The 27,703-nt window shown below is 39.6% G+C and overlaps 1 protein-coding gene across 1 annotated transcript in view; it reads right to left on the reverse strand.

The window, feature by feature from the left end:
• MYO15A (myosin XVA) overlaps positions 1 to 27,703 on the reverse strand; it is a 628,913-nt gene that overhangs the window by 252,459 nt on the left and 348,751 nt on the right. The window contains 1 exon segment of the mRNA XM_053694925.1: positions 19,955 to 20,134. Within this exon segment, the coding sequence (XP_053550900.1) occupies positions 19,955 to 20,134 (180 nt within the window).

The following is a 27,703-nucleotide window of genomic DNA, read 5'->3' on the forward strand; positions in this document are numbered from 1 at the left end:
TCGTTGATTACAGACTGGACACTGTTCCCTTTGTTTCAATACACATCACTTAGATATACCCGTGCTTTGAGCGCTTAACTTCACTTTTTCACATTGCTTTAACCTCGTTGAAGGAACCAATTGGACATATGTGTCATTTATTTAACTTTCCTTTCTTACTCACTGTTGTTGAGGATGACATGTTTAAGTTGTGATTTAACAAAAGCTCTGTGAGTGTGAGAAGGGTGATTAGTAGTAGCATGTAAGATAGAATTACGGTCAGTTGGTTTGAAAACAAAGTTGTGGCCAAACTGTGATCCTTCTTAAAGATTCTTAAGTCCAAAAAATAAATTTGCTGGGTATGGTGTTGGAGTTTAAACCTGATAGGAGAGGACAGGGAATTCAGAGTATTAACAAAGTCAAGTAAAGATTGTGGGTCCCCTCTCTATACAAAAAACAGATCATCTATGTACCTACTGTACTTGCATTAGGATAGGTTCATATTCATCCATGTATAGATTGGCATATGCAGGCGCCATGTTTGATTCCGTGGCCGTACCAGTCAGTCGCTTATAGATTTTATTTTCAAATCTGAAAAAAATTGAGACTGAAAAATTGAGTAGGAATATACGTGGTGGGCCCACATAAGGGAAACTCGTCAGTGCTCTCCCAATTGTTGCTATACCACCATCATGGGGGATCACAGTGTATAGACTATTCACATCCATGGTAGTTAGTAGGTCCTTCTCCTCAATGTTCTCGATTGATCGTAATCTATCAATCAATTGGCCAGAGTCCCTAATGTATGACCGGATCAGCGGTTGAAGAAAGGAGTCTATGTAGATTGAAAAAATTGTAGCAATGACCCAGGGGCTGAAACTATTGGTCAACCCGGGGATGATTGAGGTCCTTATGTATCTTTAGTAAAGTGTATAAAACCATGTGTATTGGATACAGTACCTGTAGATAGTTAAAGGGACACTAAACCCAATCTTTTTCTTTCATGATTCAGATAGAGCATGCAATTTTAAGCAACTTTCTAATTTACTCCTACTATTAATTTTTGTACTCTTGCTATCTTTTTTTTTTAAAGCGTAGGAGCCATCCCATTTTAGATTCAGCACCCTGGAGAGCGCTTGCTTATTGGTGGCTACATTTAGCAAACCAATAAGCAAGCATAACCCAGGTTCTGAACCAAAAAAGGGCCGGCTTTTAAGCTTTACATTCCTGCTTTTTAAATAAAGATAAAAATAAAGAAAGTGGTGCATTATCTGACAGAAATGCAGGGATGCCAATATCTTTGGCCATGAAAGTCCACAGTGGACCCAGCACTCACTTTATCAATACACCCATTGGGGTGCACTTCTAAAGAAGACATGTCTGGGGTTAACTGCCTGTGACTCTGGGGACAGCACAGCTTCCTGTGAGTGCCAGTGAGCACCCAAGGCTGAGCATGTTACAGGGCCATGGGATGTGTACCCGGTCCGGTCTGAGAGTGTAGTCCCCTTCTGTGTTTTGTATATGTCTGGGGTGATTACATAAGCCTGTGCACCCTTCACTTGTTCCCAGTTTGTTGGATTGAGAGCTTACATTGTGTGGCTGTTTTAGGGTCCCAGGTTTTTGGAAGGGACCTTGACGTGGAACCTGGGCTTGTCCCATTTGGCCAAATGCGGTAACTAACCCTTCCATTTTTGCTTTTAATTTTAGCTGAGAGCTTGCAAGTGAGTGCTGGAGTTTCTCTGTGTGTTATATTAATTTGTTTTGTAATTTTCCCTATGGTTCTTGCACCCAGACCTGTCTGTCTGGGGCTGGGGTTAACTGCCTGTGACTCTGGGGACAGCACAGCTTCCTGTGAGTGCCAGTGAGCAGGGTCATGGGATATGTACCCGGTCCGGTCTGAGAGTATATATATATATATATATATATATATATATATATATATATATATATATATATATATAAGGGATGTGCATATTCATTTTCGTAAACGAAGAAAACTAAAAACTACTGATGAAATTCGTCATTATTAATTCATTTTCTTTAAATTACTTTTTAGGGGTACAATACTTACCTAACACATTCTTGAGAGCACATTAACTCAATCCTCTTCTTGCCAGAGCCTCAGCCACACTGACAGGAGGATTAGCTAAAGTTAGTGTAGCCTAGGGTGCTAAGCTTCCTGTCAGTACGGCTAAGGCTCTGGCAAGAAGAGGATCGAGTTAGAGCGCTTCCCAGAGAGTGTTAAGGTAAGTATTGGAGGAAAAACAAGAAGGGATACTAACCGCTCCCTATGTATAATGTCTCCTGGTATATAGATAGATATTCATAAAAAACATAGCACATGAACACAATGGGAATGAATAAATCGAAATACGTCCATAGACATAGTGTAATACCAATGTAAATGTGTTACCGTCAATAGGTGGGTAATTGAGATAGTCACTCAGAAACCTGAATGAATCATTTGTCCGGAGAAACTGTTAATATCCTTCCACCTTTGGAGTATGGTACAAATTGAGATATAACTTCTTGCCGTCTCTGGAGTATAGTATGGCAAACCCAGGGGAGCTGCTGAATGTAAGGGAAACTTACGTTGACGAATACTCAGGTGCAGTGAACTGGATAAAAAGAAAAAACACACCGCATCCCACTCTAAGGGTACTAAGTTTAATAACAGTTCAACTGGCGCAAGTAAAATAACACTTACAAGACATAAGAACAAATCAGGCATATAAAAGTCTCCAACGATCCTTCAATCAAAATGTGCAACAGGCTACATGGAGTTTTGTCTGACAACGTTTAGACTTTGTCAGACGAAAAGCCTTGAGATGAGGTCATCACGCTCCAACCCTTGACGTTCACTGATGCTTCAGGAAAGTTTGACGGCCACCTGGTTTTGTGCATACCACGGACGCTGCCGCTTACAATTTCCACCTAGCCTGTTGCACCTTTGGATTAAAGGATTGTTGGAGACTTTTATATGCCTGATTTGTTCTTATATCTTGTAAGTGTTATTTTACTTGAGCCAGTTGAACTGTGTTATTAAACTTACTACCCTTAGAGTGGGATGCGCTGTGTTTTTTCTTTTTATCTAGTTAAGGTAAGTATTGTAGCTACCGGTGAACTTTTCAACTGCTGCTTTGAAACATTTACATTGGTTTTAAAGAAAACTAGCTAAAATTCAGCATTTGCTTTGTTTAAAACAAAATGAATACCGAATAGTTGAATACCGAATAGTGCAGCCAATGAATATTCAGGAAAACAAATTTCCTTGAATATTCGCAATGAAAATTTTGTCCGAAAGAAAATTTTCTTGGCTGCACAAGACTAAAAATAAATAAAAAGAGAGAAGCGCTCAACCTGGGAATGAACAATAGCATAATAGCTTGGCTAGTTACCATCCTAGGAGCAGCCTCTTTTTGTTTAACATGTGCCTTTCACAGAGAAGAACTTTCCTGTAGTATATTAGTCATGCGGGGAGAGGCGCAACTGGCTCCGACCTGCCGCATCATGCCCCTCCTATTAGGTCGACCCCTGTTCCACCAAGCCCTGGTAAAAATTAAGGGTGGCCTTAACAACGCCTGCTAGGATGAATGACCAACTCTACCCCATTAGGAATCCAGGTACCACATGCAACCTACTGGAGGAGCAAAAAACCTAAAGCCGTGGAAAACCACATTTAACAAATCAAACTGAAAGCGCCAAAAATCAAACAAAACATAAACCTATGGCACCAGAGTCCTCCTAAAAAATAACCATTTGATTGAAATAGTCCTTAGGGTTTAAGGGCAGCTTCCTCTTTAAAAATCTAGAAAATACAAATAAAAAAGGGCGCCCCAATGGTGTACTTTCTTCGAAACAAGCAAATATTATATATTAAGAAACATACTCACAAATTAGCAAGCACTTGAAAAGTGCTAATCACACATGCCAGACTGTTGGAAGCTGACCAGCTGACTTTAAAACCAGGAGAGGGATGATATAATTCGTCAAACATGAGATTTCACAGCTGCAGGTGCCCAGAATGGTGTGAATTGCCCAGAATAAACACTGCAAAATGACTCTTGGATTCTGAATCATTCTTTTAAAAAATATATACAATCTCATACATTGTTGAGGATGCACAGGGCATACCAATATAAATGTGTATACATATCATTCATTATTTATTATTGTTGTTTATGTAGATATATTTTTTCAGTTTATGTTTTTGAATTCCAGCAAAAAGTGTAATATGGGTATTGATTTTAATGATTTGTAACTTGCTATTATTGTGTTATAAGAGGCATAATTACATGAGTCACAATAAACATGTGTGGGCTAGGGAATTTCCTTGTGAAGTCACATAGACAGTCAATTTTTATATTGGATATGTCAAGGTGATGTAGTATGAGTCATCACGCATGCGTATTAAGGCTTTTGAGATGCAGAAGAGAGATATTTAAGAGTCAATGGCCCCTAGTTATCAAGCCGTCAACCTCAAATACGCTGGAATTTCGCAGCGTATTTGTGGCGAGGCTGATTCGCCTTAGTTCTCAAGCCCTACACACCGGCAAAAGTAGAATTTAGTGACGTAAGCTTCGATCCGCCGGACTCAGTCCGACACAGATAGATTCTTACGTCACTCCAGATGTTCTGCATACAAGTTCGGCACAATCTGACAACTTTTGCTAGTTATCAAAAAACTAGCAGGTACGCTCAGCACTTTTCCGGCCTAGCGTACCTGGTTTTCAATCCACCGCCCTGGAGGCGGCGGATCCCATAGGAATCAATGGGAGTCTGACCATAGCGAAAGTTCATGTTCGCTGCTGCCTGACATCCCATTGATTCCTATGGGAAATGTCTGCACCTAACACCCTAACATGTACCCCGAGTCTAAACACCCCTAATCTGTCCCCCCCTACACTGTCGCAACTAAATACATTTATTACCCCCTAAACCGCTGCTCCCGGAGCCCACCGCCACTCTAATAAACATATTAACCCCTAAACCGCCACGCTCCTAGACCCCGCCGCCACCTATATTAAATGTATTAACCACTAATCTGCCCTCCTACACCGTCGCCACCTATAATAAATTTATTAACCCCTATCCTGCCGATCCCGTACCCCGCCGCAACTAAATAAATTGTTTAACCCCTAAACCGTCGCTCCCGGACCCCACCGCCACCTATATTAAACGTATTAACCCCTAATCTGCCCCCCCTACACCGTCGCCACCTATAATAAATTTATTAACCCCTATCCTGCCCCCCCTACACTGCTGCAACTATAAAATTATTAACCCCTAAACCTAAGTCTAACCCTAACCCTAACACCCCCCTAACTTATATATTAATTAAATACATCTAAATATTATAACTCTTATTAACTAAATTAATCCTATTTAAAAATAAATACTTACCTTTAAAATAAACCCTAATATAGCTACAATATAAATAATAATTATATTGTAGCTATTTTAGGATTTATTTTTATTTTACAGGCAAATTTCAATTTATTTTAACTAGGTACAATAGCTATTAAATAGTTAATAACTATTTAATAGCTACCTAGTTAAAATAAAGAGAAATTTACCTGTAAAATAAAAACTAACCTAAGTTACAATTACACCTAACACTACACTATAATTAAATTAATTATTCCTATTTAAAACTAAATACTTACCTATAAAATAAACCCTAAGATAGCTACAATGTAATTAATAATTACATTGTAGCTATTTTAGGATTTATATTTATTTTACAGGTAACTTTGTATTTATTTTAGCTAGTTAGAATAGTTATCAAATAGTTATTAACTATTTAATAACTACCTAGCTAAAAGAAATACAAAATTACCTGTAAAATAAATCCTAACCTAAGTTACAATTAAACCTAACACTACACTATCATTAAATTAATTAAATAAATTACCTACAAATAACTACAATTAAATACAATTAAATAAACTAACTAAAGTACAAAAAATAAAAAAACTAAGTTACAAAAAATAAAAAAAATGTTACAAACATTTAAAAAATATTACAACAATTTTAAGCTACTTACATCTAATCTAAGCCCCCTAATAAAATAACAAAGCCCCCCAAAATAAAAAAATGCCCTACCCTATTCTACATTAAATAGTTAACAGCTCTATTACCTTACCAGCCCTTAAAAGGGTCTTTTGCGGGGCATGCCCCAAAGAATTCAGATCTTTTGCCTGTAAAAAAAAAATACAACCCCCCAACATTAAAACCCACCACCCACATACCCCTAATTTAACCCAAACCACCCTTAAATAAACCTAACACTACGCCCCTGAAGATCATCCTACCTTTAGCCGTCTTCAGCCAGCCGACCACCGATGGAACAGAAGAGGAGATCCGCAGCGGCCGAAGTCTTCATCCAAGGGGTGCTGAAGAAGTCTTCCATCCAATTTAAGTCATCATCCAGGTGGCGTCTTCAATCTTCATCCATCCGGTGCGGAGCCATCTTCAGACGAGCCGATGCGGAGCCATCTTCTTCCACCGACGACTGAACGACGAATGACGGTTCCTTTAAGTGACGTCATCCAAGATGGCGTCCCTCGAATTCCGATTGGCTGATAGGATTCTATCAGCCAATCGGAATTAAGGTAGGAAATATCTGATTGGCTGATTAAATCAGCCAATCAGATTGAAGTTCAATCGGATTGGCTGATCCAATCAGCCAATCAGATTGAGCTTGCATTCTATTGGCTGTTCCGATCAGCCAATAGAATTTAATAATAATAATTTAATGATAGTGTAGTGTTAGGTTTAATTGTAACTTAGGTTAGGATTTATTTTACAGGTAAGTATTTAGCTTTAAATAGGAATAATTTATTTAATAAGAGTTAATTAATTTCGTTAGATTAAAATTATATTTAACTTAGGGGGGTGTTAGTGTTAGGGTTAGACTTAGCTTTAGGGGTTAATACATTTATTAATTTAAAACAGTAGTGTGGGTGAAGCGCTGAATCTAATCTCCAAAGCCTCACTGTAAAACTATCCCCTTCCTGGATAGTAACAATTTAAATAACAGATTTATAAATAGTGGGCGTTTAAAGCAGGAGATTCAGTAGATATGCAAAACAATTGTAATTCCCTCTGTAGAGAATAGATCAGACTTTGGGGAATAATATCCAATCTACTACCGTTTTAGTTATATTAAAATATTTAGTTAATAAACAAATCTGATATATTAAAAATTTTTATTTGATGAACAATTCCAAAATGATAATTAATATTCAAGATTAAAACAATAATTGATATTCAATATCTAAAACAATACACATTCACTCCCAACTATAGTTGCTCTTTCAGCCGTTCACACACTCCCTAAAACAATTACAGTCTAGATAATTATATAAAAACAATATAAAAACAATATAAATGCAAGCTTGAATTCGTATCAAAACCAGAAGGTGCAATATATTTCCAAAAAGGATTAAAAGGTAATATTGTCTGTTCCTGATAAAAGATTTTATGATAAAAGTTTGTGCACAGTATAATTTTTGACAGGTCCGCTACAGCAAGGTAAAGTGCCAGGTCTTAGTCTCTTTAAAAACTGATTATCCCAAGTGACAACAGCCGTCGGTCTTTTTTCACCGGCGCTGTATTCAGTTTGCAAAAGAGTAGTCCGTAAGACTTCAATACTTTACGGAGATCTCCGTTACGATCCTGTATGTTTTAAGGCTATCCGCCTTCTTACCGTTACTCCACTTGTATTTCAGCCGCTCTGCTGCAAACAATCGACCGCATGCCGGCGGCTTCCAAGACTCCTACGTCACCTGGTTTCCGGAACCTCCAGGTGAATCAGACTTGCGCAAGTCTATTACGAGGTGTAGGAAGACCTCTAGTCCTGGTTCTGTTACCGCTCTTCAGTACTTACACAGTACGCGGTGAAAGATTATCCTCCAGTCTTTGTCTATCTGTTTTGAGTGTGTGAACGGCTGAAAGAGCAACTATAGTTGGGAGTGAATGTGTATTGTTTTAGATATTGAATATCAATTATTGTTTTAATCTTGAATATTAATTATCATTTTGGAATTGTTCATCAAATAAAATTTTTTAATATATCAGATTTGTTTATTAACTAAATATTTTAATACATTTATTAGAATAGCGGTGAGCTCCGGTCGGCAGATTAGGGGTTAATAATTGAAGTTAGGTGTCGGCGATGTTAGGGAGGGCAGATTAGGGGTTAATACTATTTATTATAGGGTTAGTGAGGCGGATTAGGGGTTAATAACTTTATTATAGTAGCGGTGCGGTCCGCTCGGCAGATTAGGGGTTAATAAGTGTAGGCAGGTGGAGGCGACGTTGTGGGGGGCAGATTAGGGGTTAATAAATATAATATAGGGGTCGGCGGTGTTAGTGGCAGCAGATTAGGGGTACATAGGGATAATGTAAGTAGCAGCGGTTTACGGAGCGGCAGATTAGGGGTTAATAATAATATGCAGGGGTCAGCGATAGCGGGGGCGGCAGAATAGGGGTTAATAAGTGTAAGGTTAGGGGTGTTTAGACTCGGGGTACATGTTAGAGTGTTAGGTGCAGACGTAGGAAGTGTTTCCCCATAGGAAACAATGGGGCTGCGTTAGGAGCTGAACGCGGCTTTTTTGCAGGTGTTAGGTTTTTTTTCAGCTCAAACAGCACCATTGTTTCCTATGGGGGAATCGTGCACGAGCACGTTTTTGAGGCTGGCCGCGTCCGTAAGCAACTCTGGTATCGAGAGTTGAAGCTGCGTTAAATATGCTCTACGCTCCTTTTTTGGAGCCTAACGCAGCCTTTCTGTGGACTCTCAATACCAGAGTTATTTTTATGGTGCGGCGAGAAAAAAGCCGGCGTTAGCTACGCGGGTCCTTACCGACAAAACTCTAAATCTAGCCGTATTTCTTTTAGCTAGGTAGTTATTAAATAGTTAATAACTATTCGATAACTATTCTAACTAGCTAAAATAAATACAAAGTTACCTGTAAAATAAATATAAATCCTAAAATAGCTACAATGTAATTATTAATTACATTGTAGCTATCTTAGGGTTTATTTTACAGGTAAGTATTTCGTTTTAAATAGGAATAATTAATTTAATGATAGTGTAGTGTTAGGTGTAATTGTAACTTAGCTTAGTTTTTATTTTACAGGTAAATTTGTCTTTATTTTAACTAGGTAGCTATTAAATAGTTATTAACTATTTAATAGTTAAAATAAATTGAAATTTGCCTGTAAAATAAAAATAAATCCTAAAATAGCTACAATATAATTATTATTTATATTGTAGCTATATTAGGGTTTATTTTAAAGGTAAGTATTTATTTTTAAATAGGATTAATTTAGTTAATAAGAGTTATAATATTTAGATTGCGACAGTGTGGGGGGGGGGAAGATTATAGGTGGCGACGGTGTGGGGGGGGAGATTAGGGGTTAATACGTTTAATATAGGTGGCGGCGGGGTCCGGGAGCGGCGGTTTAGGGGTTAAACAATTTATTTAGTTGCGGCGGGGTACGGGATCGGCAGGATAGGGGTTAATAAATTTATTATAGGTGGCGGCGGTATAGGGGGGGCAGGATAGGGGTTAATAGGTATTATGTAGGTGGCGGCGGGGTCCGTGAGCGGCGGTTTAGGGGTTAATCAGTTTATTAGACTGGCGGTGGGCTCCGGGAGCGGCGGTTTAGGGGTTAATACATTTATAAGAGTTGCGGCGGGGTCTAGGAGCAGCGGTTTAGGGGTTAATAACTTTATTTAGTTGCGGGGGGCTCGGGGGGCGCCGGTATAGGGGGTAGAACAGTATAGTTAGTGTGGGTGCTTAGTGACAGCTTGTCAATAAAGCTGTAAAAAAGCCGAAGAGCAGCGACATCGGATGAGTGATAACTATCACAGTCCGCTGCTCATCGCCCCGTACTTGGTGCGCGGCTTTATTGATAACTTTGGCGAGATTTTTCAGGTCCGCGGCGGCGATGGTAGGCGAGATAAGGCGGGCGTATTGGGGCCGGCGATGGCAGGTAAGTAGACACGTTGATAACTAGAGGCCAGATTGTGGATATTATATAAGCTCACCTGATGAAAACATAATTTATGTAAGAACTTGATAAATTCATTTCTTTCATATTAGCAAGAGTCCATGAGCTAGTGACGTATGGGATATACATTCCTACCAGGAGGGGCAAAGTTTCCCAAACCTTAAAATGCCTATAAATACACCCCTCACCACACCCACAAATCAGTTTAACGAATAGCCAAGAAGTGGGGTGATAAGAAAAAAGTGCGAAAGCATATAAAATAAGGAATTGGAATAAGTGTGCTTTATACAAAAAAATCATAACCACCACAAAAAGGGTGGGCCTCATGGACTCTTGCTAATATGAAAGAAATGAATTTATCAGGTAAGTTCTTACATAAATTATGTTTTCTTTCATGTAATTAGCAAGAGTCCATGAGCTAGTGACGTATGGGATAATGACTACCCAAGATGTGGATCTTTCCACGCAAGAGTCACTAGAGAGGGAGGGATAAAATAAAGACAGCCAATTCCTGCTGAAAATAATCCACACCCAAAATAAAGTTTAATAAAAACATAAGCAGAAGATTCAAATTGAAACCGCTGCCTGAAGTACTTTTCTACCAAAAACTGCTTCAGAAGAAGAAAACACATCAAAAATGGTAGAATTTAGTAAAAGAATGCAAAGAGGACCAAGTTGCTGCTTTGCAAAGCTGATCAACCGAAGCTTCATTCCTAAACGCCCAGGAAGTAGAAACTGACCTAGTAGAATGAGCTGTAATCCTATGAGGCAGAGTTTTACCTGACTCGACATAGGCATGATGAATTAAAAGATTTCAACCAAGATGCCAAAGAAATGGCAGAAGCTTTCTAACCTTTTCTAGAACCGGAAAAGATGACAAATAGACTAGAAGTCTTTCGGAAAGACTTAGTAGCTTCAACATAATATTTCAAAGCTCTAACAACATCCAAAGAAACGATTTCTCCTTAGAATTCTTAGGATTAGGACATAATGAAGGAACCACAATTTCTCTACTAATGTTGTTGGAATTCACAACCTTAGGTAAAAATTGAAAAGAAGTTCGCAACACCGCCTTATCCTGATGAAAAATCAGAAAAGGAGACTCACAAGAAAGAGCAGATAATTCAGAAACTCTTCTGGCAGAAGAGATCGCTAAAAGGAACAAAACTTTCCAAGAAAGTAATTTAATTGTCCAAAGAATGCATGGGTTCAAAAGGAGGAGCTTGAAGAGCCCCCAGAACCAAATTCACACTCCAAGGAGGAGAAATTGACTTAACAGGTTTTATACGAACCAAAGCTTGTACAAAACAATGAATATCAGGAAGACTAGCAATCTTTCTGAGAAAAAGAACAGAAAGAGCAGAGATTTGTCCTTTCAAGGAACTTGCGGACAAACCCTTATCTAAACCATCCTGAAGAAACTGTAAAATTCTCGGTATTCTAAAAGAATGCTAAGAAAAAAGATGAGAAAGACACCAAGAAATATAAGTCTTCCAGACTCTATAATATATCTCTCTAGATACAGATTTACGAGCCTGTAACATAATATTAATCACAGAGTGAGAGAAACCTCTTTGACCAAGAATCAAGCGTTCAATCTCCATACCTTTAAATTTAAGGATTGAGATCCTGATGGAAAAAAGGACCTTGTGACAGAAGGTCTGGTCTTAACGGAAGAGTCCACGGTTGGCAAGAGGCCATCCGGACAAGATCCGCATACCAAAACCTGTGAGGCCATGCCGGGGCTACCAGCAGAACAAACGAGCATTCCTTCAGAATCTTGGAGATTACTCTTGGAAGAAGAACTAGAGGCGGAAAGATATAGGCAGGATGATACTTCCAAGGAAGTGATAATGTATCCACTGCCTCCGCCTGAGGATCCCGGGATCTGGACAGATACCTGGGAAGTTTCTTGTTTAGATGAGACACCATCAGATCTATTTCTGGAAGTTCCCACATTTGAACAATCTGAAGAAATACCTCTGGGTGAAGAGACCATTCGCCCGGATGTAACGTTTGGCGGCTGAGATAATCCGCTTCCCAATTGTCTATACCTGGGATATGAACCGCAGAAATTAGACAGGAGCTGGATTCCGCCTAAACCAGAATCCGAGACACTTCTTCATAGCCAGAGGACTGTGAGTCCCTCCTTGATGATTGATGTATGCCACAGTTGTGACATTATCTGTCTGAAAACAAATGAACGATTCTCTCTTCAGAAGAGGCCAAGACTGAAGAGCTCTGAAAATTGCACGGAGTTCCAAAATATTGATTGGTAATCTCACCTCCTGAGATTCCCAAACTCCTTGTGCCGTCAGAGATCCCCATACAGCTCCCCAACCTGTAAGACTTGCATCTGTTGAAAATACAGTCCAGGTCGGAAGAAAAAAAGAAGCCCCCTGAATTAAACGATGGTGATCTGTCCACCACGTCAGAGAGTGTCGTACAATCGGTTTTAAAGATATTGATTGAGATATCTTTGTGTAATCCCAGCACTATTGGTTCAGCATACAGAGCTGGAAAGGTCGCATGTGAAAATGAGCAAAGGAGAAAATGAGCAAAAGGTCGCATGTGAAAATGAGCAAAGCAGACATAAGACCTAAAACTTCCATGCATAAGGCAACCAAAAGGAATGATTGTGACTGAAGGTTTTGACAAGCTGATATCAATGTTAGACGTCTCTTGTCCGAAAAAGACAGAGACATGGACACCGAATCTATATGGAAACCTAAAGCGGTTACCCTTGTCTGAGGAATCAATGAACTTTTTGGTAAATTGATCCTTCAACCATGATCTTGAAGAAACAACACAAGTCGATTCGTATGAGATTCTGCTAAATGTGAAGACTGAGCAAGTACCAAGATATCGACCAAATAAGGAAATACCAATACCCTGTTCTCTGAATACAGACAGAAGGGCACCGAGAACCTTTGTAAAAATGCTTGGAGCTGATGCTAGGCCAAACGGTAGAGCCACAAACTGGTAATGCTTGTCTAGAAAAGAGAATCTCAGAAACTGATAGTGATCTGGATGAATCAGAATATGCAGATATGCATCCTGTAAATCTAATGCAGACATATAATGCCCTTGATGAACAAAAGGCAGGATAGTCCTTACAGTTACCATCTTGAATGTTGGTATCCTTACATAATGATTCAATATTGACAGATCCGGAAGTGGTCTGAAGGATTTGACCTTCTTTGGTACAATAAAGAGATTAAATAAAACCCCAGCCCCATGTTCCAGAACTGGAACTGGCATAATTACTCCAGCCAACTCTAGATCTGAAACACATTTCAGAAATGCATGAGCCTTTGCTGGGTTTACTGGGACACTGGAAAGAAAAAAATCTCTTGCAGGAGGCCTTAACATGAAGCCAATTCTGTACCCTTCTGAAACAATGTTCTGAAAAACAGAGATTGTGAACGGAATTGATCCAAATTTCTTTGAAAAAAACATAATCTGCCCCGTACCAGCTGAGCTGGAATGAGGGCCGCACCTTCATGTGGACCTAGGAGCTGGCTTGGGTTTCTATAAGGCTTGGATATATTCCAAACTGGAGAAGGTTACCAAACTGATACTGCTCCTGAGGATGAAGGATCAGGCTATTGTTCCTTGTTGTGATGAAAGGAACGAAAACGATTATTAGACCTAAATTCACCTTTAGATTTTTTATCCTGTGGTAAAAAAATTCCCTTCTCTCCAGTAACAGTTGAGATAAAAGAATCCAACTGATAATCGAATAATTTATTACCCTGGAAAGAAAGGGATAGCAAAGATGACTTAGAAGACATATCAGCATTCCAAGTTTTAAGCCATAAAGCTCTTCTAGCTAAAATAGCTAGAGACATATACCTGACATCAACTCTAATGATATCAAAAGATGGCATCACAAATAAAATAATTAGCATGTTATAGAAATGCAAATGATAATTATGATCTGTTATTTGTTGCGCTAAAGCTTCTAACCAAAAAAGTTGAAGCTGCAGTAACATCCGCTAAGGATATAGCAGGTCTAAGACGATTACCTGAACACAAGTAAGCTTTTCTTAGAAAGGATTCAATTTTCCTATCTAAAGGATCTTTAGCAGGAGTAGAGACAGCCCCATTAATCTTAGGGATTTTGTCCCAAAACTCTAATCTGTCAGATGGCACAGGATATAATTGCTTAAAAACGTTTTAAGAAGGAGTAAATGAATTACCCAAAATATTCCACTCCCTGGAAATTACTTCAGAAATAGCACCAGGGACAGGAAACACTTCTGGAATAACTACAGGAGATTTAGAAACCTTATTTAAACGTTTTAGATTTAGTATCAAGAGGACCAGAATCCTCAATTTCTAATGCAATTAATACTTCTTTAAGTAAAGAACAAATAATTCCATCTTGAACAAATATGAAGATTTATCAGCATCAACCTCTGAGACAGAAACCTCTGAACCAGAAGAACCATTATCAGTATCAGAATGATGATGTTCATTTTAAAAATTCATCTGAAAAAAGAGAAGTTTTAAAAGACTTTTATGTATACTAGAAGGAAAAATAACAGACATAGCCTTCTTAATGGATTTAGAAATAAAACCTCTTATGTTATCAGGAACACTCTGAGTATTAGATGTTGACGAAACAGCAACAGGTAATGTAATAGTACTAAAGGAAATTTTATCTGCATTAACAAGTTTGTCATGACATTCAATACAAACAACAGCTGGAGGAACAGATACCAAAAGTTTATATCAGATACACTTAGCTTTGGTAGCTCCAGCACCGGGCAGCGATTTTCCTGAAGTATCTTCTGACTCAGTTGCAACGTGGAACATCTTGCAATATGTAATAGAAAAAAACAACATATAAAGCAAAATAGATCAAATTCCTTAAATGACAGTTTCAGGAATGGGAAAAAATGCCAGTGAACAAGCTTCTAGTAACCAGAAGCAAATAAATAAAGAGACTTAAATAATGTGGAGACAAAAATGACGCCCATATTTTTTAGCGCAAAAAATGACGCCCACATTATTTGGCGCCTAAATGCTTTTGGCGCCAAAAATGACGCCACATCCGGAACGCCGACACTTTTGGCGCAAAAGAACGTCAAAAAATGACGCAACTTCCGGCGACACGTATGATGCCGGAAACAGAAAAATTTTTGCGCCAAAAAAGTCAGCGCCAAGAGTGACGCAATAAAATGAAGCATTTTCAGCCCCCGCGAGCCTAACAGCCCACAGGAAAAGTCAAATTTTTAAAGGTAAGAAAAAATGATTGATTCAAATGCATTATCCCAAATATGAAACTGACTGTCTGAAAATAAGGAATGTTGAACATCCTGAGTCAAGGCAAATAAATGTTTGAATACATATATTTAGAACTTTATAAAAAAGTGCCCAACCATAGCTTAGAGTGTCACAGAAAATAAGACTTACTTACCCCAGGACACTCATCTACATATAGCAGATAGCCAAACCAGTACTGAAACGAGAATCAGCAGAGGTAATGGTATATATATATAAGAGTATATCGTCGATCTGAAAAGGGAGGTAAGAGATGAATCTCTACGACCGATAACAGAGAACCTATGAAATAGACCCCGTAGAAGGAAATCATTGCATTCAAATAGGCAATACTCTCCTCACATCCCTCTGACATTCACTGCACGCTGAGAGGAAAACCGGGCTCCAACCTGCTGCGGAGCGCATATCAACGTAGAATCTAGCACAAACTTACTTCACCACCTCCATAGGAGGCAAAGTTTGTAAAACTGATTTGTGGGTGTGGTGAGGGGTGTATTTATAGGCATTTTAAGGTTTGGGAAACTTTGCCCCTCCTGGTAGGAATGTATATCCCATACGTCACTAGCTCATGGACTCTTGCTAATTACATGAAAGAAATTGTAAAACCGCAAAACGTGTTGTGAGTGGGATATACTTTTATGTGTTTTATATATTTTTAATATCATCCCTCTCCTAGTTTTAAAGTCAGCTGGTCGGCTTCCAACAGTCCAGCATATGTAGTTATCACTTTTCAAGTGCTTGCTAATTTGTGAGTACATTTCTTTCTATATTGTATTTGCTCTATCCAAAGAAACTACACCATTGGGTCTTTTTGTTTGTATTTTTACAATTGAATCAAGCTAGCGTGATTGTGCATGCCCCTGCCACAAGCCACTACGTCAATCCTAGAGAAGATGGTTCACTACTGTGCCACCACTCCAAACAAGCAGTAACAATTAACATACCAACATTCAAACAGAAAGAGAAGCAGTCTGCCAGGAACGAACAACAGCTGAATGGCTTGTTCTATGGTCTGGTTACCACTTGGGAGAATCTTATTTTTGCCCAATTTTGCTTTTCACAGAGGAAGACTTTCCTGAAGTATATCAGTTTGATCCCGCCTAACAAGGTCTGTCTAGCCCCGAAATACCAGGCGATTCTTCTCTCTACAAGGGAAACGGCAACAACAGATGATTGTTTCGGCCTTCTATGGGACTTGTCAGAGAGGTGCAGCCATATCCCTCTAAGCACATTGGGCAAGGAGTCCTCGTCTGGTTTCCCCCATCGCCCTTAGGGAGACTAACATATCAACATATCTGGCAGGGATGGGAGGAAGAGAAAGCCAGAAGAGCCATCAGGAAAGAAGCAGAAAAAGATGGATGCCAGGCTTATAACCGGTATGTAATACCCGGGAATCCCTCCCCTAACCCGCAACAATGTTTCTAACTACAGTAGCTACGTCATGCCTTATAAGGGCGTCTAAAGCTTTCAGGTGCAACAGTTTAAGGCTTTTCACTTTTATAATTTAAAAATCATATGAAGTGCACAGAATAGCTAAATCCACGCTGTATAGAAATCGGAATAGAGGGGGACTCGCAGTTCCTAACCTTGACTTTTATAAACAAGCGGCACAATTAATTAGAATTGTGGACTGGTGTAAAAGTGCACAAAGCAAAGAATGGGTAAAATTAGAACACGACTTGACTGACACAAAAAGCTTAGGCTGTTTGCTGGACACGTAAACAATACAGGGCCACTCTTACATACACTCCTACATTAATCAGGGATACTTTGGCGACTTGGGACACTCTAACTGGGGTTCGGAACAGTATCTCTACAATCCCTTCACCACTCACTCCCCTGTTACATAATAGGGAATTTCCCTCTCACCAACACATATGGACAAACAACCTGTACAGTATTACAACAGGCTTACCATGCCATTCTGTACTGGAGCAAGGGGCATTATTAACAAAGGCATCATTAGTAGATAAGCATATCCCATACTTTCATAGATGGTTTGAACACTCTAGGCAATATATAAAATCTTAATAGACACACATTCTAGAACACTCCCCTCATATACTAAGATCTGGGAATCAGAACTAGGTTTCAGTATTCCGCCTGAGACTTGGAACACAATCTTTCAGCAAATGAGTAAATCACCTTCCTCAATGAGTATAACAGAGACCAACATGAAGCTGCTGGGGCGATGGTATCTCAACCCCAGCAGATTAGCCAAAATTTATAAACAATCGGACCCATCATGCTGGAGAGCTTGCAAACAGATTGGTACACTATACCACATATGGTGGGATTGTCCCATATTACAACCTTTCTGGCAAAATATACACAAAGAAATCCAATCTGTCCTTTCACACAAGATCCCATATAGCCCTTTAACCCTACTGTTTAACAAGCCACCTGTGATTAAGTGCAAGTACAAGTCAACACTACTATACATCATGCTCAGCAGCGCAAACCAAGGTTATGGAAACAACAATCGATTCCCACAAAGGAAAACTGGAGACAGAATGTAACTTTTCTCCTGTCTTTGGAGAAATACCATTACCAAAAAACTGATAGATTAGATTTTTACTGCGCTATGATTCTTTACTGGGAGACATACATTCATGCAACAAACAACCTTCCTCACCAATCACAAATCTTACCACAAAATGTACCTCGCTAGACCTTAAGATATATATTATTTGTACTAGTTTATAGTGAAGAGCCGCTAAATTGCAGCTCAAACTGATATTACTGCTAATTTAGATACAATCCGAAGCTATGATACATACTGAAGTTATGATGTTTCTATAGTTAACCTGTTTTGAAAAAAGAAAAAAAAGAAAAACCCACAAGCTTACTGGACTTTATCCCATTTAAAAGACAATAGGTCAGTTGTTACCTATATGAATCACCATCTTATAATGTAACTGGATCCTTACTGTCTTTGAATTGAAAATAATGTATTGTATCATTTTTATTTTATACCAATAAAGCTTGTTGGAAAAAAAAAAAATCATATGAAGTGAATAAATGCACATTTAAAATAATAAATGGAGTAACAAAAGATATTGTCAAATTACATTCAACATCAAAACAAAATTATTCTGTGACACAAATGCAGAATAAAAAAATTTGGACCATGCCTAGTTTCTTCTGTCTACCTTTAATTTTTTTTTCCTGTGTAAATTCAATACAATTTTAATAGTTCCATTAAATGTGATTTTTTTTGCAGAACAATTTTACTGCTTGTTTGGAGTGGCTGCGCAGTAGTGAACCATCTTCTCTAGGGTGGAAGTAGTGGCTTGTGGAAGGTGCATGCGCAATCATGCTAGCTTGATTCAATTGTACGTCCATGACTTTAGGAATATACAGGTAAAGGTATATTTCGATATATATATAGAAATAAAAAGAGAGAGAGATGCACTCAACTGAGACAGAACAAAAGCTAGAAAAACTTCCATGCCTGTTCATTTTAGGGTGCCACTCAGGGTGCATACTCTTTTAGCACACTATGCCCCTTCACTGAGAAAAAATATCCTGTAGCATATCAGTCTGACCCTGCCCAATGACAGTCCAGCACCGAAATACCAGGCAATTCTTCTCTGAACAAGAGAAACAACAACCCCAGACGATCGTTTCGGCCTTCTGTGGGCCTCGTCAGTGAGGTGCAGTCGCATCTCTCTAAGGGCATGTGTGCAAGGAGTCCACGTCTGGTTTCCCCTTTTACTCTTAGGGAGACCCAAGAGCAATTTGCATAAATATAAAAAGAGAGAGATGCACTCAGCTGAGACAGAACAAAAGCTAGAAAAACTTCCGTGCCAGTTCATTTTAGGGTGCCACTCAGGGTGCATACTCTTTTAGCACACTATGCCCCTTCACAGAGAAAAAATATCCTGTAGCATATCAGTCTGACCCTGCCCAATGACAGTCCAGCACCGAAATACCAGGCAATTCTTCTCTGAACAAGAGAAACAACAACCCCAGACGATCGTTTGCACCTCACTGACGAGGCCCACAGAAGGCTGAGTCGCATCTCTCTAAGGGCATGTGTGCAAGGAGTCCACGTCTGGTTTCCCCTTTTACTCTTAGGGAGACCCAAGAGCAATTTGCATAAATATAAAAAGAGAGAGAGATGCACTCAGCTGAGACAGAACAAAAGCAAGAAAAACTTCCGTGCCTGTTCATTTTAGGGTGCCACTCAGGGCGCATACTCTTTTAGCACACTATGCCCCTTCACAGAGAAAAAAATAAATAAATATATATATATATAGAGAGAAATATAATATAAATATAATAATTCATGTCGGGTTTAGGGCACTTAAATATACGCAACTGGGTTTGCGTGTGAGTATGGTTGTTTTTCTTTTTACGATTTTCTCACTCCATTGAAATCTATTGGGGAATACGTTAACGCAATTGCGTCTTTACAAAGTCTATCTTTTTGCGCACGTCGGGTTTCACGTGCAAACTTTTTACTTTCAACTTGTAATACGAGTGCAACCCGACGCATGCAAAAAGCCTCCAACTAGCAAACTTCATGTACGAGCAAGAGAGCAAAATAGTGCTCCACTCGTAATCTAGCCCTTAATGGGTATGATATTGAGAATAATGCATGGTGAATTGAATAAGCAAAATCGGATATGTCAAATATTTTTATATTTTCAGTTATTTTTACCTGGAATGGCCGTCCTGTTCTTGGCATTGGCGCTACTCCAGGGGTCACTCGGTGAGAGCTGGAGCGGCTAGGAGGGGTCTGGACACCAGTATTTACATTGCTGTTTTTTGGGGCTTCAGCAGAAGGATTCATGGCCATTTGCTGCTGAATTGCCATGGCCTGTACAGTCATTTGCTGCGCCTGAAAAAGAAAAATACATATTGATAACATTGTATGCTGGGCCTCAGGTTTTGCTAGTTGTAAGCAATACAAGCTACAAAATACAGACATAAAATGACACAAGACATTTTCTACAAAACCAAGTTTATAGAAACTAGACAAGAGGAGTGCGCAACCGGGGACAGGCAGAGCTTAATAGCTTCCCTGATGGGATGGTACCCATACAAGGTACAGCCTCTTTTAGCCAACTTGTGACTTTTACAGATGAGAACTTTTTTTGCAGTACATCAGTCTGATCCCATCCAATGTTGTCAACTGTATAATCAAAAAGGGATTTGTTGACAGGGCCGCCACTAGAAATTTTGGGGCCCCTGACTTAACCATTGATCAGCCCCCCCCTGACAGGTGCAATGTTTGACCAAGTGACTAAAACGTATATGCACTTTATTCTTAAGTGTAGTCAAACTTGGAAATGTTGTAAAGTAGGTAGTAACACAGAAATACAGAAAAACACAGACACACTCATACACTGAAACACACACACTCACACATAAGGATTCACACATAGACACTCTAGCAGACACATACACCCAAACAGACACTCAGCACTTGTTTACATTGACCTGACAAGTAATGAGGTAGACTACAATTTTGTCAAAAAAGGAGATTTACAAAACAAAATATGTAGTTCCAATTATCTTTTTGTCAAGTAAGATGCTAACTACATGATGACAACAGCATGCAGTGGCTGAAAGGAAGGGCCCTGAACTTCCTAAACAATAATTTAAAGGTTAAATGGTGGATTGGTGACTTCCAGAAAGGTCTCATTAGTCTCAAAGTCTGTAGAAAGATGTGAATAATCAGTAGTAAGGTCAAAATGTCCTAAAAAGGAACAGACAATGGGCACACACACACAGAAACTCAAACACAAACTTGCACATACACCCAAGGAAACAACGACAGAGACAGCCTCAGAAAACACACAAAGACATACACACACACACCCACAGAAAACACACAAAAACATACACACACAGAGAGACAACCACATAAAACACAGTAAGACATACATACACACCCTCACTGAGGCATCCACAGAAAACACACAAAGACATACACACACTCTCACAGAGACACCCACAGAAAATGCACAGACATACACACACCCTCACAGAGACACCCACAGAAAACACACACCCTCACAGAGACATCCACAGAAAACACAGACAAACATACATACACACACCCACCCTCACAGAAACATCCACAGAAAACACAGAGACATACACACCCACCCTCACAGAGGCATCCAGAGAAAATACACAGACATAAATACACACACCCTCAAAGAGACACCCATAGAAAAAGCACAAAGACATACGGTGGGGCAAAAAAGTATTTAGTCAGCCAACAATTGTGCAAGTTCTCCCACTTAAGAAGATGAGAGAGGCCTGTAATTTTCATCATAGGTATACCTCAACTATGAGAGACAAAATGTGGAAACAAATCCAGACAATCACATTGTCTGATTTGGAAAGAATTTATTTGCATATTATGGTGGAAAATAAGTATTTGGTCACCTACAAACAAGCAAGATTTCTGTCTCTCACAGACCTGTATCTTCTTCTTTAAGAGGCTCATCTGTCCTCCACTCATTACACCTGTTTGAACTTGTTATCAGTATAAAAGACACCTGTCCACAACCTCAAACAGTCACACTCCAAACTCCACTATGGTGAAGACCAAAGAGCTGTCGAAGGACACCAGAAACAAAATTGTAGACCTGCACCAGGCTGGGAAGACTGAATCTGCAATAGGCAAGCAGCTTGGTGTGAAGAAATCAACTGTGGGAGCAATAATTAGAAAATGGAAGACATACAAGACCACTGATAATCTCCCTCGATCTGGGGCTCCATGCAAGATCTCACCCCGTGGGGTCAAAATGATCACAAGAACGGTGAACAAACATCCCAGAACCACACGGGGGGACCTAGTGAATGACCTGCAGAGAGCTGGGACCAACGTAACAAAGGCTACCATCAGTAACACACTACGACGCCAGGGACTCAGATCCTGCAGTGCCAGACCTGTCCCCCTGTTTAAGCCAGTACATGTCCGGGCCCATCTGAAGTATGCTAGAGAGCATTTGGATGATCCAGAAGCGGATTGGGAGAATGTCATATGGTCAGATGAAACCAAAGTAGAACTGTTTGGTAGAAACACAACTCGTCGTGTTTGGAGGAGAGAGAATGCTGAGTTGCAACCAAAGAACACCATACCTATTGTGAAGCATGGGGGTGGCAACATCATGCTTTGGGGCTGTTTCTCTGCAAAGGGAACAGGACGACTGATCCGTGTACATGAAAGAATGAATGGGGCCATGTATCGTGAGATTTTGAGTGCAAACATCCTTCCATCAGCAATTGAATCAGCATTGGAGATGAAACGTGGCTGGGTCTTTCAGCATGACAATGATCCCAAACACACCACCCGGGCAACGAAGGAGTGGCTTCGTAAGAAGCATTTCAAGGTCCTGGAGTGGCCTAGTCAGTCTCCAGATCTCAACCCCATAGAAAACCTTTGGAGGGAGTTGAAAGTCTGTGTTGCCCAGCGCCAGCCCCAAAACATCACTGCTCTAGAGGAGATCTGCATGCAGGAATGGGCCAACATACCAGCAACAGTGTGTGACAACCTTGCGAAGACTTACAGAAAACGTTTGACCTCTGTCATTGCCAACAAAGGATATATAACAAAGTATTGAGATGAACTTTTGATATTGACCAAATACTTATTTTCCACCATAATTTGCAAATAAATTCTTTCCAAATCAGACAATGTGATTGTCTGGATTTGTTTCCACATTTTGTCTCTCATAGTTGAAGTATACCTATGATTAAAATTACAGGCATCTCTCATCTTCTTAAGTGGGAGAACTTGCACAATTGGTGGCTGACTAAATACATTTTTGCCCCACTGTACACACCCACCCTAACAGAGAGACCCACAGAAAAAAAATACATACACATTCATAGAGACACAAGCAAAAGCACAAAGACATAAACACAGACACCCACAGGAAATAACATTTCTGCACATTGCATCCCCTAAATCAACAGTGTGTGACATGCATGATAAAAAAATTGCAGAAATTAAGAGATCACTTTTTAAAGAATCATATTTTGTAAATGTGCAAACAAAAATAATTCTGTGAATTCAAAATTGTACATTAATGATCTGGGTAGATGGCTAGATGAAGAAAAGTACTTTTAAAAGGTTGACATATGTTTGTTTTTTTCCTCCATTTTCCCGAACCAAGAGCACCACTTCAAATATAGTGTACAAATGTTCCTATCTGTCAGCTGTACTTATGGATTTTGAAAATGCTGTACTCTATATGGTCTTGGTGGAACCATAAGCTGTGGTACTTATATCATTAGATCTGGTTAAATGCAGGATTTAGGCTTGTTTGTATGTATTTCAAAATTAAGTCAGCTGTAGTGTAAACTGAACAGTTTTAAGTTAACCTGTCTCATTTCAAACACTGAGCAATCTTAGTCTGAGAGTATAACATTTTATGCAGATGTAAAAATCTTAGATAAAATGCCTCCTTGCATCTAGAAAGTCCTTGCATAAAGGGGCAGTAGATTGTAATGTAATTAATATATATATATATTAATAAAAAAAACGCATATCTGCCAAAAGGGCACCTACCATGTGTGTATTGAGGAGGAAACATTTCTGCATGGCTTTAAATATAGAATTTCTACAGCACTGTCAAATAATCATAAATACACTGCTGCTAAAAAAAATAGTTTTTATGGACCTCTGGCCCCACCATACAACTACTACCACACTGAAGTTACAATCTGAAATTGCACAAAGAAATAAAAAACATTTACTAAGTAAGTCCTACCTCCTCTGCAATGCTGTCTGACTCAAGTCTGTCTCACCCTGTGCATAGTGGTTTAGTGCACACTCAGAAATCCTCTCAATTGCTAATACTTTACTCCTTGTAATAACATTTCCCATGCTCAATTAGCACTCTGCTGTAGTTCCCACTGGTGGCTGCCAAAATTGAAAAAAACTATATATATATTTTTTTAGTTGTTCTTGCCTCATGGGGCCCCCCTGGCCCATTGGGCCCCTGACAGGAGTCACCCCTGTCACCCCCTGATGGCGGCCCTGTTTGTTGAGCCAACGCAACATGTATGTTTTGGCCTATATGGAACTCGTCAGTGGAGTTGCAGCTATATACCAAACCTACTAACATTTATGGCTAGCTCTCCGGGACCATGTCGAGAGGAGTGGATCACAGGCTGAATCATGGGTATGCGGGCATATCTGGGCAGTCAGAGGGTGTCTCTGTCAGTCGGTGGGTGAGGCTAAGGGAAATCATGCAGTTTGGGGACATATGACTTTCTCAGCAGGACAGAGTTCAGAATTCAGGACTGTCCCACACAAATCGGGACAGTTGTGAGATCTTGGAGATCCATCCAAGGCACAGTGGGGTAGGGGTCCATATCTGGTTGCTCCTATCACTCATAGGAAGACAAAATCTGCAAGGTTTATTTGTATACAGAAAAAAAAGGATAGAAAAATGTTTAGCTGGGGACATAGCTTCATAGCTTGCTCCAGGGAATGGTACCCACCCAGAATGCAGTCAGAAATACCAGTAACTTTTCTTCTAAACAAAAGATTTGAACAGCCAGGTTTACAGAAACCAATAAAAAAAAACTTAATTGGTGAATAGATATATTGCCATTGAGCATAGGTGGAAAATTTGATGTATTTTGATACATCCCCTACTCCAGATTATTCATCCCTCCCTTTGCTGCCATCTTCACTTTATATATAGATAAAATATTATTCAGTAGAATAACAACCATTCTACGATTTCTAATATATGGCAGAAACACAGGATCCTTCTACTGAAAAAGTGGTTTTAAACCAAGTTACTGCTAACACATCTAAGATGGGTTTTGTTTTTTTTTTGTTTTTTTTAATTTTTATTGAGGTACTTAAGTTAGGCATACAAACAGTATAAACACAAAGGGAATTGCCATTCAATACAAAAGGAAACATGTACAGTCCAGCATAGTTCCATAAGGGTATAGTAAACATTCTGCACAGCTCCCCAATGAAATAAAAAACAGTAGTAAATGGCAAAATTAAATACATAGTGCCTATTCATAAGGGAACCTTCCATAACAAATCTAATAGGTCGCTCTTGGACCTTAAATAAGGAAACATGTCTAGTAGCAAGGAAAGGTATAATGAAATGGAGAGACCACTCTTGGATCTCACTAGGCTAACCTCATATTTTATATTTCTAGCTGATAGTACGGGATACACCCTTATTTGTAGCCATTTTATTGTGCAAATCTGTAATCCCCCCCCCAAAAAAGAAAAGTAAATGCCTCTCTTCGACCTTAACCTTTAATATTTGCTGATAGGGGAGCTTGATAAGGGGTATAAAATAATAGTGGAATACATAGGGCTGCTCTTGAACCCTTAAAACAATGATTGCACTCTTGAACCCTTGATAAGCATACATTTGTATTTATAGCAATACTATATGGAATCATAAGTAACTGTAAACTGCATGAGGCAATCAGGAACAATGTAGGAAGTAGAGACTAGCAACTAAAGGAGCTTAAAGGCCATACCATAACATATAAAGTGTATGAAGATGGTAATGAAAAGTACTGTTTGAGAGGGTCGTGATTTAAAATGGGGCTGGGGTCAGTTCTTCAGATCCCAATCAGGTGGGGTAATCTATAGCAATTAATATTTTATAGTTGTAGAGGTGTATCATGCCCTTAGTATATATCCCTGTGGTGCCCAAAATAGTAGAAGAATATTAACCACCAAGGGAGGCACACACACAATTGCCAATATGTAATCCACCTGCTTCAGACAGGGGATATGTTAGGTAACATAAGTACATAGTGTTATCACAGAAGGTAGGAGCATTAACATTTGGCATAGGGTGAGAGTGATCAATAGGGATGTAGCTTAACTATTCTGGTGCAGTCCACATTCCAATTCTGTAATGTGACTAAGACATAAAGCGCTATTATTACTAGGTATATGTTACATCTGGACTATATGGACCCCATAGCAAACTAGTAGAGAATACTTTCACATATATGTACATTTGCATAATCAGGAGATGTTTGAGTGAGCTAATATTGAATAGTAGGTACATATGAAGCATTTAACAACCCTTATCATATTTATATATATATATAGACTATTAGCTCATATGCTTTACTTCAAGCTTCTATCTAAGTAGCAAGCACACAACAAAGCTAATGAGGCCTGAGATAGCAAACAATAGGGATATAAAAACACAAACAGCATATATATCGTATAGAGCCATACTAACTTTTAGCACTCCGAGTCCCATAATGAAATTAATAACTCTGAAAACACAGGAACAGATGGGCAATGTATTTATGTCTGGGACTTTAGACCTGTTGTGAGCGCTATACACGAGTGTTATCTGGCTCATTAAGGTGGAGTCGGCACTAGTTGACAAACAAAGGCATGCTATCCCAGAAACATTCCTTTTACCCCCAGGCAGGGAAAGAGTTAATAAACAAATATTAAACCTCCATTCTAAGAGAATACCATAGTTCCGCGGAGTGTCAGAATAATAGCATTTATTACTAGGGCTACCGGTCTGTAAAATGTCCCATAGAGTCAGCACAATACCGTTTGGTATGTAAAGGCTATATATATATATAACTTCCCGTACCCCAAACATTTATACCTTTTTATATTATATCGTGGGGGGGGAGAGAGAAGGCAGCAGTAAAAACAATAAAGAGAATAAAACAGTGTAAGAGTACAAACTACTATTAGAGTTAAACCTAAAACTCCTTTGCCTTCTCTGAAAGATGCTTTAATATGGGAGTCCTTCAGCCAATCCCCTGTTTTTGCATAGTCCTGGAACCTATGAGGATTTCACCTGGCCTTTTTACCGCCCACTGAACGGGCCTTGACAAAAGTGGATCTCCCCCAAATAAAGTCACTGCCGCTGGTAACCCTCTGATGGCTCTAAAAGCATTTCCAACTCGCCGCTTGAGCTCTGCCTAAGGGGAATCGACCCGGGATCAGGGAAAATGGCAGACTTGTCAGGCGGGGTCTTACTCACCAGCCCCCCCACGATCGGCCGCTTCACGGAGGAGCCCATTGACAACACTTCCAGATCAAGCAACTTGTCCGGACAGACGCCCACAGCAAAGGAGGCAATAACCGGAGTACCGGTCTGGCAGTGTAACATCGCCTCGGAGGAAGCCCGCTCCTGGGGTAAGGGCTCTGCGGGAGCTGGAGTATCCACTTGTCTTTTAGACTCTTCCTTAGCTTTCCCAGGTAGGTCTCTGGACTCAGAATGCCGATGTCCAGCTTGTCTTGCCATCGTGCGCAGGGTGTCCCATTCGGCGGACCAAGCTTGTAATAAGCGCTCATGATGGTCCTCTAATAAGCAGATCACTTCCTTCAGGAACAAGTTAGCACTAGACTCCATTAGTTCTATTGCGAACATGGATATGGTGAGAGAGTCGTTTGATCACCCCTTTCACTAGT

Source organism: Bombina bombina, chromosome 11 (assembly GCF_027579735.1).
Source record: "Bombina bombina isolate aBomBom1 chromosome 11, aBomBom1.pri, whole genome shotgun sequence".
NCBI classification, from domain to species: Eukaryota; Metazoa; Chordata; class Amphibia; order Anura; family Bombinatoridae; genus Bombina; species Bombina bombina.